Source organism: Rattus norvegicus, chromosome 5 (assembly GCF_036323735.1).
Source record: "Rattus norvegicus strain BN/NHsdMcwi chromosome 5, GRCr8, whole genome shotgun sequence".
Taxonomy (NCBI): domain Eukaryota; kingdom Metazoa; phylum Chordata; class Mammalia; order Rodentia; family Muridae; genus Rattus; species Rattus norvegicus.
Genome location: NC_086023.1, coordinates 128,048,078 through 128,061,432, shown reverse-complemented (window position 1 = coordinate 128,061,432; position 13,355 = coordinate 128,048,078). Strand labels below are relative to the sequence as shown.

The 13,355-nt window shown below is 44.0% G+C and overlaps 1 protein-coding gene across 1 annotated transcript in view; it reads left to right on the top strand.

Moving 5' to 3' along the window:
- Scp2 (sterol carrier protein 2) overlaps nucleotides 1-13,355 on the top strand; it is a 74,302-nt gene that overhangs the window by 48,583 nt on the left and 12,364 nt on the right. Inside the window, exon 13 of the mRNA NM_138508.5 lies at nucleotides 4,564-4,666. Within this exon, the coding sequence (NP_612517.3) occupies nucleotides 4,564-4,666 (103 nt within the window). The remainder of the gene's footprint in view (nucleotides 1-4,563; nucleotides 4,667-13,355) is intronic.

Genomic DNA, 13,355 nt, shown 5'->3' with positions numbered 1-13,355 from the left:
AGGGGCACCTGGTTGCATTTCCCATCATATCCCGGAGAGGTTTCGTAACCAGCTCTCCAGGCCATATATCTGTCATGTCATCTGGGCTCACCCGCCTGCTCTGAGGTCAAAGGGACTTACAGATTGTCTGTGAACTTTACTCCCCAGTTCTTACATGAATTCATAACCCTCTCTGATCAGAACAGGTAATAATTTTAGAACATTTTCACTCCCCCCTCTCCCCATGCTCTCACTTCCAGTCTGGCCCACTTGTAGCTTGGCAGCTGCATATGAACTCCCTGTCCCTGGATTTGCCTGCTCAGCATATTTCATACAAAGGAAGTCACATGGCATTATTCTTTCATGACTGGCGTCTTTGATTTAACATATTTTCAAAGACCGAACACTACCCCATTTGTATGGAAGCTCCAGGCTCTTCTTTTTTTTTTTTTTTTTTTTTTCCAGGCTCTTCTTAACCTTCGTCCTCACTGGTCCTTATTAGCAGTCCTCGTGGGTGTGAAGGGATACCTCACAGTTTTGCTCACATCTCCTCAGTAGCTAATCATTTTCTGAACATCATTTCCTCTGCGACTTAGTCATAATCTGTGTATCTTCGTAGCGCCCTTCGCAATGTAAAAACTGGGGTATTGTTGAGTTGTAAAAGCTCTTTACCAACCAGACCTCTCCCTCCATTTTCTTTGTGAAGTTTTGCAGTGTCATTCAGGAAGGCCTTATACCTGCCTCTGACTCCCAACCATGCCTAGCCTAACCACCACTTTCTGAAGAAAGGCCTACTATGTGCCTTGAACACACTAGGTGCTTCCGCTGTGCTGGGTATTAAATCCAGGGGGTTGCATGTGCTAGGACAGGACTGCAGCACTGAGCAGTGCTTCCCCAGACACACTTCCTTGTATAAAACCCCAGATACTGCAGACCCAAACTCCTGAAGATACATTGGTGATCAGGGTGTAGACAGTTTTGCTAAAGAAACTGCCAGTTAGCAAGTTTCTCTTTCATGTTCTCTCTTCACTCCCAGTCCATGACATCGTTGGTACAGAGCCGGGAGGACCTTCAGTGAAATGTCCCACTTACCTAGTGGGAATCCAAACACAAACTAGAGTTGTCAGGAGTTTGGAAAGGGTGACCTTGACTTTAAATTAATCATTAAGCCCTTTCCAACATTACCTGTGATAGATTTAGTTCAATAAACTTGTGTTTACCAAATTCAAGTAAAAGCCAATCACAATTAAATTTCTACTAAAATTTTGCATCTAAAATTGTGAGACTCTCAGCATGACGGTATCTGTGTGCCTATATTCCAAGAACTTGGAAGGCTGAGGGGGAGATCACTTGAGCTAGCCTGGGAACACAGCAAAACAAAACAAAGCAAACAATAAAACGAAAAGAAATCATCAAAAACATTTTTTTTGTGTGTGAAAGATAATATCTCAGTTTATGTTATTATTCATTTTTTTAAATAGGACATGTGACTTGCAAGTGACTTGCAAGGAAGGATGTTCAGAAAATAATGACAGTATTTTTCAGGTTTTTTTTTTTCCCTAATCTAGACAAAAAGTTGGTTAATCAATAGCATGGTGAGCTTTACCAAACAAAAAAAGAGCCTTGACTTTTGCAAATGTGTCCTGGACCTGCCACATAGGCCAGATACTTTGTACCCTTCTGGGCTGCCTGGGTCAGTTATTTTACCTGATAGAGTCGAGGTGTGGCTAGTGTGAAAGGGGGCACGATGATGATTAAAGATTAAAAACCAAACTAACAACTAACTAACAGCTAACTAACTAACTAACTAACTAACTAACTAACTAATTTATTTATGAATGACAGGCTTGCACTGTGCAGCCCTGGCTGCTGTGGATCTTGCTGTAGCCTAGGGTGGCTTTGAGATTTATTTACCTGCCTCTCTCTCTGAAGTGTTGGGATTAAAGGCATGCGCCACTACACGAGACAGTGTTTTTTTTTTTTTCCGGAGCTGGGGACTGAATCCAGGGCCTTGCGCTTCCTAGGTAAGCGCTCTACCACTGAGCTAAATCCCCAGCCCCAGTGTTTTTTTCTTAAGATTCACTTATTTTATGCATATGTCAGGTACCGTCTGCAGAGTGAAGTGGATTCCATGGAACTGGAGTTACAGACACTTGTGAGCCACCATGTAGGTGCTGGGAACTGAACCTGGGTCCTCTGAAAGAGCAGCCGGTGCCCTTAACTGCTTGAACCATCTCTTTGGTTCCAGAGTTTCAGTTTTATAAGATGAGATTTTAGAGCTGTATGACAGTGATAACTGTTCAGTATTCTAAAAATATGTGTCGTCGCTGACTGTGCAGTTAAAAGAAGTTTGGATGATGAAGTTTTTTGTGACGTGGGGGTTTTGTTGTTTAATGTTTTGAGATATGGTCTCATTTAGCCCAAGATGGCTATGAACTCACTATGTACCTGAGGATGATCTTCAACTTTCAATCCTCCTGCCTCTACCTCCCAAGTGCTGGCACAGCCAGATATAGCAGTGCATAGCCTAACACACTTAAAATATTGCAGAAGATCTTAATTTACGGGACTGTCTTGAGTAACCTCTTAAAGAAATGGAGCATTCCTTCTGGGCGCAGGCACAAGACAGTCCTTTCGTGTGGCTTCCACAGAAAGCTTCCTGTCTATCATGTTCAGAGCTGGATTCAGTTCACTGTCCCATAAGAGGGGATCTGTATTCCGAGTACTTGACCTTCTGGTAGCGTTTTGACATACTTGACTTTTATCTCCTAGACTTCTCTGCTCTAGGCTTCTGTGACACTTTGCCTGATTTCTGAGTGAGTCAGCACTGGTTCTCAGACCTCTAAGTAATGGATTCCAAAGCCCATTGTCCTGGAGGCAGTCTTCTCGGTACTCCATTCCAGGATTTCAACACTTGATTCTGCTCATGGTTACCCCACTTGATCTAGCCTGGACCCCTGTCCACAGCTGAGGCAGACCATCAGTCCTCTGCTCCCACTTCACTCTTCCTCATCCCCTGCCACTCCTGGCCGCCCCCAAACCCCTGAGTCATCCTCTCTACCCTCTTTCCATGTCCCTCGCCCCAGCGACAAAGGCTGCAGGTTCTGCTCTTCTCTTGACTCCGTTCCCTTCACTCACCTGTTCTCATGTTCTCTCTGAGTCAGTGCACACACTGTTATGGGGGTTGTCACCGCCCACTCTTCTACTTGATGTTGCTGTCTCCGTGGCTTCCCAGATTCCTAGCTTTGGGTAGCCTGTGTCTTCTGCCCGGTCTCCACCTCCATACTGTGTCGTTGTCTCCTCATTTACTGTGCTGGTCACGCTGGTCTTTTTTCTTCGATCATACCAGCTCTTTCTACCCTTGAGGTCCCTCTCCTTGCTTTAATAAGATATTAGTGGAACTTACCTCTCAGATCGCCTTGAATGCTATTGCCTCTCATGTCGCAGGCCGTCACTTGATGTTGCTTGTATTTAACAACTGGTATTTTTTTTCCATCCTTTCTCTTTTCTTTTTAAAACAGGGTCTCACTATGTATTCTTGGGCAGCCTGGAACTCCCATGTGGAGCAGAGATCTACTTGCCTCTGTCTCCCAAATGCTGGGATTAAAGACACACAATACTATGCCTAACTTCTTTTTCTGAGACAGGATCTTATTAGGGAGCCTAGTTAGCTTGAAACTATGTAGCCAAGGTTGGCCTTGAACTCAATCCTCCAGACTCCCTCCCAAGCACTGGGGACTACAGGTATGTTCCACCACACCAAGTCAGACAGTTTTGAAGTGACTGAAAGGGGATGGGAGTGTAGCTCCTTAGTAAATTGTGCTTAGTTTGTACTAGGCCCTGGGTTCAATTCCCACAGAGAGAGAGGGTTGGGGAGGATAAGAAAGAGGGCAAGAAGAAAAGGAGGAGTATATGGGGGTGGGGGGTGGAAAGAGAAGCAGTACTGGGAGTGGATGCTGTGTTTCCCTCCTGGATCTCCTAAGCTCCTCTGCCTGCACAAGTGACAAAAAGAAACCCAACCCCACTGACTGGGAGGCCCAGTTTTGTTCTCTGCCATGGTCTCTCAGAACCAGCCTTTCTCCTGTGCTGTGACCACAGCACCTAGGACCTCCTTTAGTCTTCCTGTATTTCCTTTTCCACCTTTATACCTGAGTTCCTTCAGGCTAGCATGGCTTCCCCACCGAAACTCTTTATAGGGCTGGTTCATTTAGTAGTTGAAGGTGTAATGTAAGTATTACCTCCCTAGAGGGGCTCTCCCTGTCACCAGTATCTGCAATAGATGTCCCCTCCCTCTAGCGGCCACTTGGTTTCTTTTCTTCAGGTAACTGTATGCTTGTTTGCTTGTTTGTTTTTGCTTGTTAATGGTCTTGGCTTTAAGTTTCAGGAGGGTGGCTTTACCTTGTGGGAACTTAGTATTTGCTGTGGGATGGAGTTGGGTAATTGTTTTATATACTTAGTGAAGATTTTCTTGAGATGAGAGTTGCAACATCTCTGTTCTTGGGCTTTTTGAAAGTTACTGTTACCTAAATGTTGACAACCCAGGCACTTCCATGACTCCCAGAACTGACACTGATCCTTCCACAGCTCCTTCAGAACGCACCAGATTTCAGCTGCTCCCACCAGCTCTGCAGGGGATGGATTCAAGGCAAATCTCATTTTTAAGGAAATCGAGAAGAAGCTTGAAGAGGTGAGAGCTGTAAATAAAACACTACCAGAGACCAGAGCCTGGGCTGGGAGGTGGAGCCTGGACTGAGAGGCGGAGATCTCTCCTGATGCCAGAGGTGCACAAGGAGAAATCTCACCAGGTGCTTTCAGGACCACCAGTCTGAGGAGGCTCCTCTGTAATTCTAGTCAGACTACCTTGCAAATGCGCACATCTCTAGATGTGCTTTGTTTGTTGTTTTTTGAGACAGGGTTTCTCTGTGTAACCCCGGCTGTCCTGAAACTCACTTTGTAGACCATACTGGCCTCGAGCTCAAAGATCTGCCTGCCTCTGCCTCCGGAGTACTGCAATAAAAGGGGTGCACCACCACCACTGATATACTTCTCCATATTTGAATGTAAAGACTACAGTAAATCATTTAAATTATTTTCATTTCAGTCTTCTTTGTTAGGAAGATATCCGGTTGTGGGTATAATTCAGATGTAAGGAGTTCTCATTCATTTTGATAGGCTCTCTTTTTTTTTTCTCTTTTGTCTTTTTGAGACAGACTGCCTGCTGGCCACAGGCTCAGACAGTCTTTCTGCATCAGCTCTGACGTTCTGGGTTTGACAATGTAGCCAATAACTTCCTCTGAATTAAAGAGATGGCTACTTAAAAATCATTCCAGAGGTTATTTTAAATGAATCTTTAACTGTACCTGATATCATAGTGCTTCACTACTGTTTTTTATTAGCATATAAATACTAGGTTTCATAATGGGATTTTAAGCAAAATTTGTTTTTGTTCCTCTTGTCCTCATCTTCTTTTCCTCTGAATTATTTTTTAAAATGGAATTATTTACTGGCTTTTCCGCCTTGAAATGTGTCTCATAGTTTATGCTGGCTTCTAACTGTGACCAAGGATGACCTCACTCTCCTGCCTCCATGCCCGTGCTAGGGTCACAGGAGTGCACTGCCTTAACCAGCACTGCCTTACCAGCTTTTTGTTTGCATTTTTCAAAGTCTTTTTTAAAAATTTGCTACTTTGTTGTTGCAAAAAAGAATTGATTTAAAAAAAATCCACATTATACATGGATACATAAAAGGGGGAAAAATTGGGTAGCTTCAGAGTTGGCTCAGCAGTTAAGAATGCTGGCTGCTTTTTTGGAGAGGACCTGGGTGGGTTCCCAGCTCCCACAGAGTGGCTTAAATCAGTTGGCAACTTTGGTTCCAGAGGATCTAATGCTCCCTCGTGGCTGCTCCAGGCACATGTGCAATATACTTACATAAATGTAGCCAAAATATTCATACATATTAGAACCTGACACCTTCCAACAGACATACATGTTGGCAAAATACCAGAGCATATAAAATAAATAATGAATTAATAAAAAATCTACTATATCTAAACTCATTAGCAATATGTTATTAAAAATAAGTAAAAACAAATAAGTAAATCTTTTTAAAAAGAAAAATGTTAAAATTTCCAAATTGTACCACTTAGAGTTCACTAAAATATTATCATGAATATTCTATTTGTCATCCTTCATCTTGTGTAAAACTAGAATTTTACACAGCCAGGACCATATGATACATGTCGGGTTTATCATACTATACATAAGAATCTATGTTTATGTGCTATAATTAGTTATTTTAAAAAACTTTTTTCCTTAGATTTATTTTATGCATGTGGGTATTTTGCCAGCATGAACTGTAGTTAAGCTTTTGTGTGCGTGTGTGTGTGTGTGTACGTGTATGTAGTGTGTAAGCTACCAAGGTGTACTTTTTCTTTTTTTTTTAAGATTTATTTATTTATTATATATAAGGATACTGTAACTGACTTCAGATACACAGAAAAGGGCATCAGATCTCATTACAGTTGATTGTGAGCCACCATGTGGTTGCTGGGAATTGAACTCAGGACCTCTAGAAGAGCAGTCAGAGCTCTTAACCACTGAGCCATCTCTCCAGCCTGTACTTTTTCTCTTAAAGCTTTATTTATTTTATGTGTATGGGTGTTTTGTCTGCATGTTTGTCTGTATATCAGAAAAGGGCATTGGATCTATGGGACTAGAGTTACAGATGGTTGTGAACCACCATGTGGGTGCTGTGAATTGAACCCAGGATCTCTGGAAGAGCAGCCAGTTCTCCAGCACACCCATAATTAGTTCTTGATAGAAAAAGGTCATACACAGACAATAAAAGAAAGAGGTACTCATAGGCAAGATTAGGTATTTAGTTCACTGTTTGAAATGTAATAGTCTCTTGGAGTCTCACTCTTCATTTTAGATTTTAGACCAAACCAGATACAGTTACAGTCACAGTCACAGTTCAGATCACACATCTGAGAATAGGCTGAACTAAACAACAGGTATCAAGGCTTTTAGGCCGGGATTTCATTCCTGCTAAAGCCACAGCAGGAAAGGCCAACACTGAGCACATTTCATTAGTTTTTACTGTAGGCCAAGGACTTCTGACATCTGACTGCACTATGGCTAGTGTGCCTAGCCAGTATTCCAGGGTTTTTATAATGATCATCAGCCTTCTGGGGCTGGAGCAGAGCCAGGCTGATGGCTGTAAGCATGGCTGGGATAGGAGCTGCAGGACTATTAGGCTGCCATCTTGGGGGATGACCTCATTTTGTTTTCTCCTGTGGTATTCTTTATGGCCGTGTATATAGGTCTTTCACATGCTTTCAGAACATTGTACATGTTTGTATATATGTGCCATAACTTATTTAATTAGCCTTTTATGATAACTATCAGATTAGATTTAAATTTTACAAATATAGTGTTGTTATAAATTTCCTCTTGTACTTTTTTTTTTCTTTTCTTTTGTTCGGAGCTGGGGATCGAACCCAGGGCCTTGCGCTTGCCTCTGAGCTAAATCCCCAACCCTCCTCTTGTACTTTAAATACTAACTAGTTTAATTCAAAGACAGAATTGGGTAATTACGTATTTTTCAGTTGACTCTAGCTCTTCAGACTCCCACTAGAGAGAGGATAATACTCTGCGCTTACTAACAACTCAAGAGAATAGCTGCTTTTTTTTCTCTACAGCTTCTCCAAAACTATATTGGCTTATTATATAAAAATCTTTGCCAGCCTAGTCAGAAAGAGGTAGCTCACTGCCATGTTTTGAATACCTTTCACTATTGTGTCCACAGTAAAATGAGGAATTCTATGAGGACATAGTTCAGAGGTCACATAAGAAGATTGGGTCCGAGATTACCACTGCGCGGTCAGGTCGGCCGGGGATAGTCAGGGAGGACTTCCTTACTGGGATTAACAAAGACAGGCTGTTTCAGGTTTGCACTTGGCTTTCAGCTGTGCAAGCCTATGCCTCCTGCTCTCGTCTTAGTTCTGTTCCTTCACAACTGTATCCCAGCCTGTGTCTCCTTCCCACGATCGTCAGTTTCCTCAGGGTTTGGAGTGCTAAAAAGGGAAGTCTGGGCTCTTTGTCAATGAATGCATTTTCTGCCTCAGCGGAGGCAACCTAGCAGGAGGTTTCATTTCCACCTTTGTCTTCCTTAGCATACTCCACGGGCCGCCTTTGAATTCTGGCCCTTTTTTGTCCTGTTGTGTTCATAGCAGCACCTACTCTCTGGCCTTCAGTCCACTCAGAAAGTACTTTTCCTCCCATCAGAGGCATTTAAGACTGCTTGGTAGGAATGTTCTCCAGTTTTGCAACCGTGTTTTTCTCTTTTAAAACTCTTACCTACTTTCACTCCTGTTTCAAAGGAAAATTATTTATTATTAACTATAGAGTATGGGTTTTTAAGAGGGTCAGTTGGTTCTTCCAAAGGAACAGCAAGTGCAAATTAATTTACATCTATTTTAGGCAGTGGGAGGGAAGTGGTAAGTAGAACTTCTAAATGCTTGCTGAGATTTTCCTGCTGTAACTCATTGGTGTCTGCTCTGACTGATTCGTGAGGCACTGTGCAAGGAGGCAGACATACCTGGAAGTGGTCCTTTACTGACCACTGGCCCCAGAAGAAACCTGGCTGGACTTGATCCTTAGTATTGCGAGGAAATGTACCTGCGACTCCTGAGAAGCATGGGTGCTGACTAGAACAGCTATTTCGCTGATGGACCCATGGCTGCTTCTGGTACCCAGGCTGAGGTAGTAACTGTATGAGGAAAGGCTGACACACCAGTGCACTGACTAATAAAGGTAGTGAGGACACTAATCAGTAGTGAGGGTGTAGAGAGATTTGAGCTCTTATTCAGTGCTGGTAGGGCTGTGCGGTATTGGTGTGACTGTTTTGAAAGTTCCTTGAGGAGTTAAGCAGCTTATGATTCAGCAACTTCCTCCTATCTACCTACCTACCTACCTTCCTACCTACCTACCTACCTACCTACCTTCCTACCTTCCTACCTTCCTACCTACCTACCTTCCTACCTACCTACCTACCTACCTACCCACCCACCCACCTTCCTACCTACCTACCCACCCACCCACCCACCTTCCTACCTACCTACCTACCCACCCACCCACCCACCTTCCTACCTACCTACCTACCTACCTTCCTACCTACCTACCTACCTACCTACCCACCCACCTACCTACCTACCTACCTTCCTACCTACCTACCCACCCACCCACCTTCCTACCTACCTACCCACCCACCCACCTTCCTACCTACCTACCGACCCACCCACCCACCCACCTACCTTCCTACCTACCTACCTACCTACCTTCCTACCTACCTACCTACCTACCTACCTACCTTCCTACCTACCTACCTACCTACCTACCTACCTACCTACCTACCAACCTACCTACCTACCTACATACCTACCTACCTATGCACCTACCTACCTTCCTTCCTACCTACCTACCTACCTACCTACCTACCTTCCTACCTACCTACCTACCCACCCACCTACCTACCCACCCACCTACCTACCTACCCACCCACCTACCTACCTACCCACCCACCTACCTACCTACCCACCTACCTACTTACCTACCCAAGAGAAGGAAGAGCCTCTGTCCACAGTATTCATAAAATCCAAAACGTGAGAACAATGAAAAGAGGGCTTGGGAGGAGGCTCAGTGGGTAAAGTAGTGGCTTCACAAGCAGGAGGACCCACGCTGGGATTCCCTGAGCACCTGTGCAAAGGCAGAGTGTGGCGGTGGGCTTCTAAAACCAAGGGAAGACACGTGGATCCTGGGAGTTTGTAGGCTAGCCAGTCTGGCTGAAGCTGAGCTCCAGGTCCAGTGAGACCTTGTCTCAAAAAAGCGGAAGCTGGGCATAGTGGCACATACCTTTAATCAAAGCCCTGGGGAGACAGAGGCAGGTGGATCTCTGTGAGTTTGAGACCAGCCTGCTCTACATAGAGAGTAGGACAGCCAGGGCTATATCCAGAAACCCTGTCTATGAATGGATGGATGGATGGATGAAATAAAATGGGCAAACAGGTGAGAAAGACATTAGTTGCTGGCATCCCTGTGTACCTGCATGAGTGAGCACCCCTCCCCCATGCATACCTATGTGTATACCACAGACAACACACATGCACACACATACAGCAAAACCCAAAAATCAGTAAATAACCATGTTCAGTAGAGCATTACCTGACCATAAAAAGGAGAGCGGTACCGGTAGATACTCAGTCCAGCATGAACCTTGGGAACATGTTAAATGAAACAGGCCACTCACAAGAGGGCACTGTATGGTTCTATTTATAGGAAATGTTTAGAATAAGACAGTTTGTAGGAACAAAATAGTTTTGTGGTTTTCAGAGACTGGTATCAGCAAATGGCAACTGATGGCAAGTGGGTGTAAGTTCACATGAGAGAGAAAATGCGACTGTTCTGAGATTAGTGACGTTGGGGTCGTTTGTTTATTAGTCACTCTCCCTTTCACTGTGGCCACATATGTGACACAGCTGTTGAAGGACAGCAGGGTTTATTTTAGCGCCTGGTTTAAGAAAGGTACTGCCTGAACATGGTGGGAGGGATGGCAGCACGAGCATGGCCAAGAGCACAGGCCCAGAAAGAAGGGCCGGTGTTAGTCTGTTTCTCTGGGATCCCAGCACATGGGATGGTGTCACCCACACCCAGGGTCGGGGTTCTCTCCTCCACTAAACCTCTGGATATTCACTAACAGACAAGGCGTGTCTCCCTTATGATTCTAAATCCTTCCTGTCAGGTTTATATTGAAGATTAACTGTCATACACGTCTTAGAGCACACTAAAAATGTGACTAAATTGTGTACTGTGAAAAAGTGCATTTTGTAAGGTCTGAATTATACTTCAATTGTTGTTACACTGTGCATGTGTAAACACACACACACACGGGGACAGAAGAGAACACAAATCTGTTGTGTGGTGTCAGTTGGTGTGAATTCCTCCGGGGGAATAAGCATTTGAGTGTTTGAGGTGCTCATTACAGTGTCTGAATACAGTGAACACTTTGAATCTTCGTTAAGGGTAAGGATAGGGATGAAGAGCCCTGGATATGTAAACTCCTGCAGGACATTAAGTCTGAAATGGAGGAGGAGAACAGGATCTACAAGAGAACTCAAAAGTAGCCAGGTCCAGAAAAAAGGCATGAAAAGATCACCATATTTTCTATGTGTCTGTAATAACTCAGCCACAAAATATAATGAAAAGTAAATTATTAACAAGAACACTATAAAACACCTAAGAATAAATTTAGCTGCAAGTGCTGCCGGGTGTAGATGCTCTTGATTGTAACTTAGTGCCACTTGGGAGGCGGAGACGGGAGGAGGGCTGCCAGTGTGAGATCAGTCTAAGTTACAGAGTAAAACCATGTGTCAAAAACCAAACCTGCACATACACAAACACACACACGTAAAGATTTTTCTCTATTGAGAAAGAGAAGGGCAAACCGGGTGTGGTGATGCATGCCTTTCATCTCAGCCCTCGGGGCAGAGGTAGGAGGGTATATTAGCTAGAGAACCAGATGACCCCCACCTCCTCCTGATTAGGGTCCCACCGTGCAGCCAAAGCTGTCCTAGGACTCAGGTTTTTAGCTCAGGCTGGCCTTGAACCTTTAGTCCTCCTGCCTCAGGATTACATGCATATACCATCACACCCAGACTGCTCTACTGGATTCAGAGTGTCTTTATGCAGCCCTGGCTGTTCTGGAACTTGCCTATGTAGACCAGGCTGGTCTGGAACTCACAGAGATCCATCTGCCTCAAGGTTCTGAGAGTCAGGATTAAAGACTATTCACCATCACCATGTTCAGCCATCACACCTGTTTTCAAAAAGTTAATGTGATGTTTCTTTATATGATAAAATTAGAAATGATTTGTGTTTTCTTCTTTTTGCTTAACAATATTTGCCATTTTTCTATAATGAATATGCTTCTTTTCTAAAAAAGATATCAAAAAATTAGTTGTGCCTCTTTTGGTTTTTTTTTTTTTAAAGATTTATTTATTATATACTGTAGCTGTCTTCAGACACAGAAGAGGGCATCAGATCCCATTACAGATGGTTGTGAGCCAACATGTGGTTGCTGGGATTTGAACTCAGGACCTCTGGAAGAGCAGTCAGTGCTCTTAACCACTGAGCCATCTCTCCAGTCCCATTTTCTTTTTTCTTTTTTAGTTAAATTTATTTTTAAATTAGTTTGTAGTTTTGCCTACATGCACTAGAAGAGGGGATTGGATCCTCTGCAGATAGTTGTGGGACACTATGTGTTTGTTGGAAATCAAACCTGGGTCCTCTGGAAGAATAGCCACTTTAATCACTGTGTCACCTCTCTGGGCTCTTTGTTTCCTTTTTTAAACTAGAAATTTCTTTGCCATTAGCGTCTGTGCCTGTGCACACGATGTGGTGGGGTATGTACATGATGTGTGCTGTGACTCACCTGTGAAGGTCAGGACGACTTAGTGCGGCTCTTCTCTCCTCCTACCTTTATAATGAATGGGTCTGGGGATTCAAGGCGGGTCACAGGCAAACACTGAACCATCTTGCCGTCGCTGCCTTTCTTAAGGGCAAGGTGCGCATGCCATTGTCTTCCATTGTCCACTGTGTGGCTGCCTTGTCCCTGTGTTCCCTTTTATGGGAAGGTCTTGTCACCACAGAGCAGAATACTGCTAACCTGTGTTGGTCCGACTCTCTCAATGCTGTGATCTTGGTGCCTAGCAGTGTCTGGGGCCATGTTTCCAGAAGATGCAGAGAGCAGAGTGAGAATGAAGTGGGAAGGAGAAGGGAGCTGTCTGCTAGAGATGACGGTGACATTTTCTGTATTAGGCCATTGCACTCCCAAGATCCAGAATTACGAGGCAAATGGAATATTGTTTACATAGTTCTTCATACTAAGATAGAAATTGAACTTTTAAAGAGAGCTTTGGTTTCAGAATCACTTTTAGTCTTGATTGTGGAGAATCAAAATTAGAAGTTAAGGAACCGACTTTGAATCAAGGGCTCTTCTTTCTTTTTTTTTTTTTTTTTTTTTCCCGGAGCTGGGGACCAAACCCAGGGCCTTGCTCTACCGCTGAGCTAAATCCCCAACCCTAGGGCTCTTCTTTCTTAGACAGGGCAATGCGGGCTCTGTCTCCAGAAGGTGCTCCAGGCCGCTGCCCCCCCTTTCCCTGTACCCAGCTGCTTTACAGAGTGGACAGGAGGGGGAGTTGTTGCCGCTTTCTTTCTGACTCCTGAGTAGATAAAATGGCTGTTCATGGACTCTGCCGTCTCAGCTGCTTGCATGATGTACCTGTTTAGAAGGGGAAGGAAGATAACTCCTGATGTCACTTC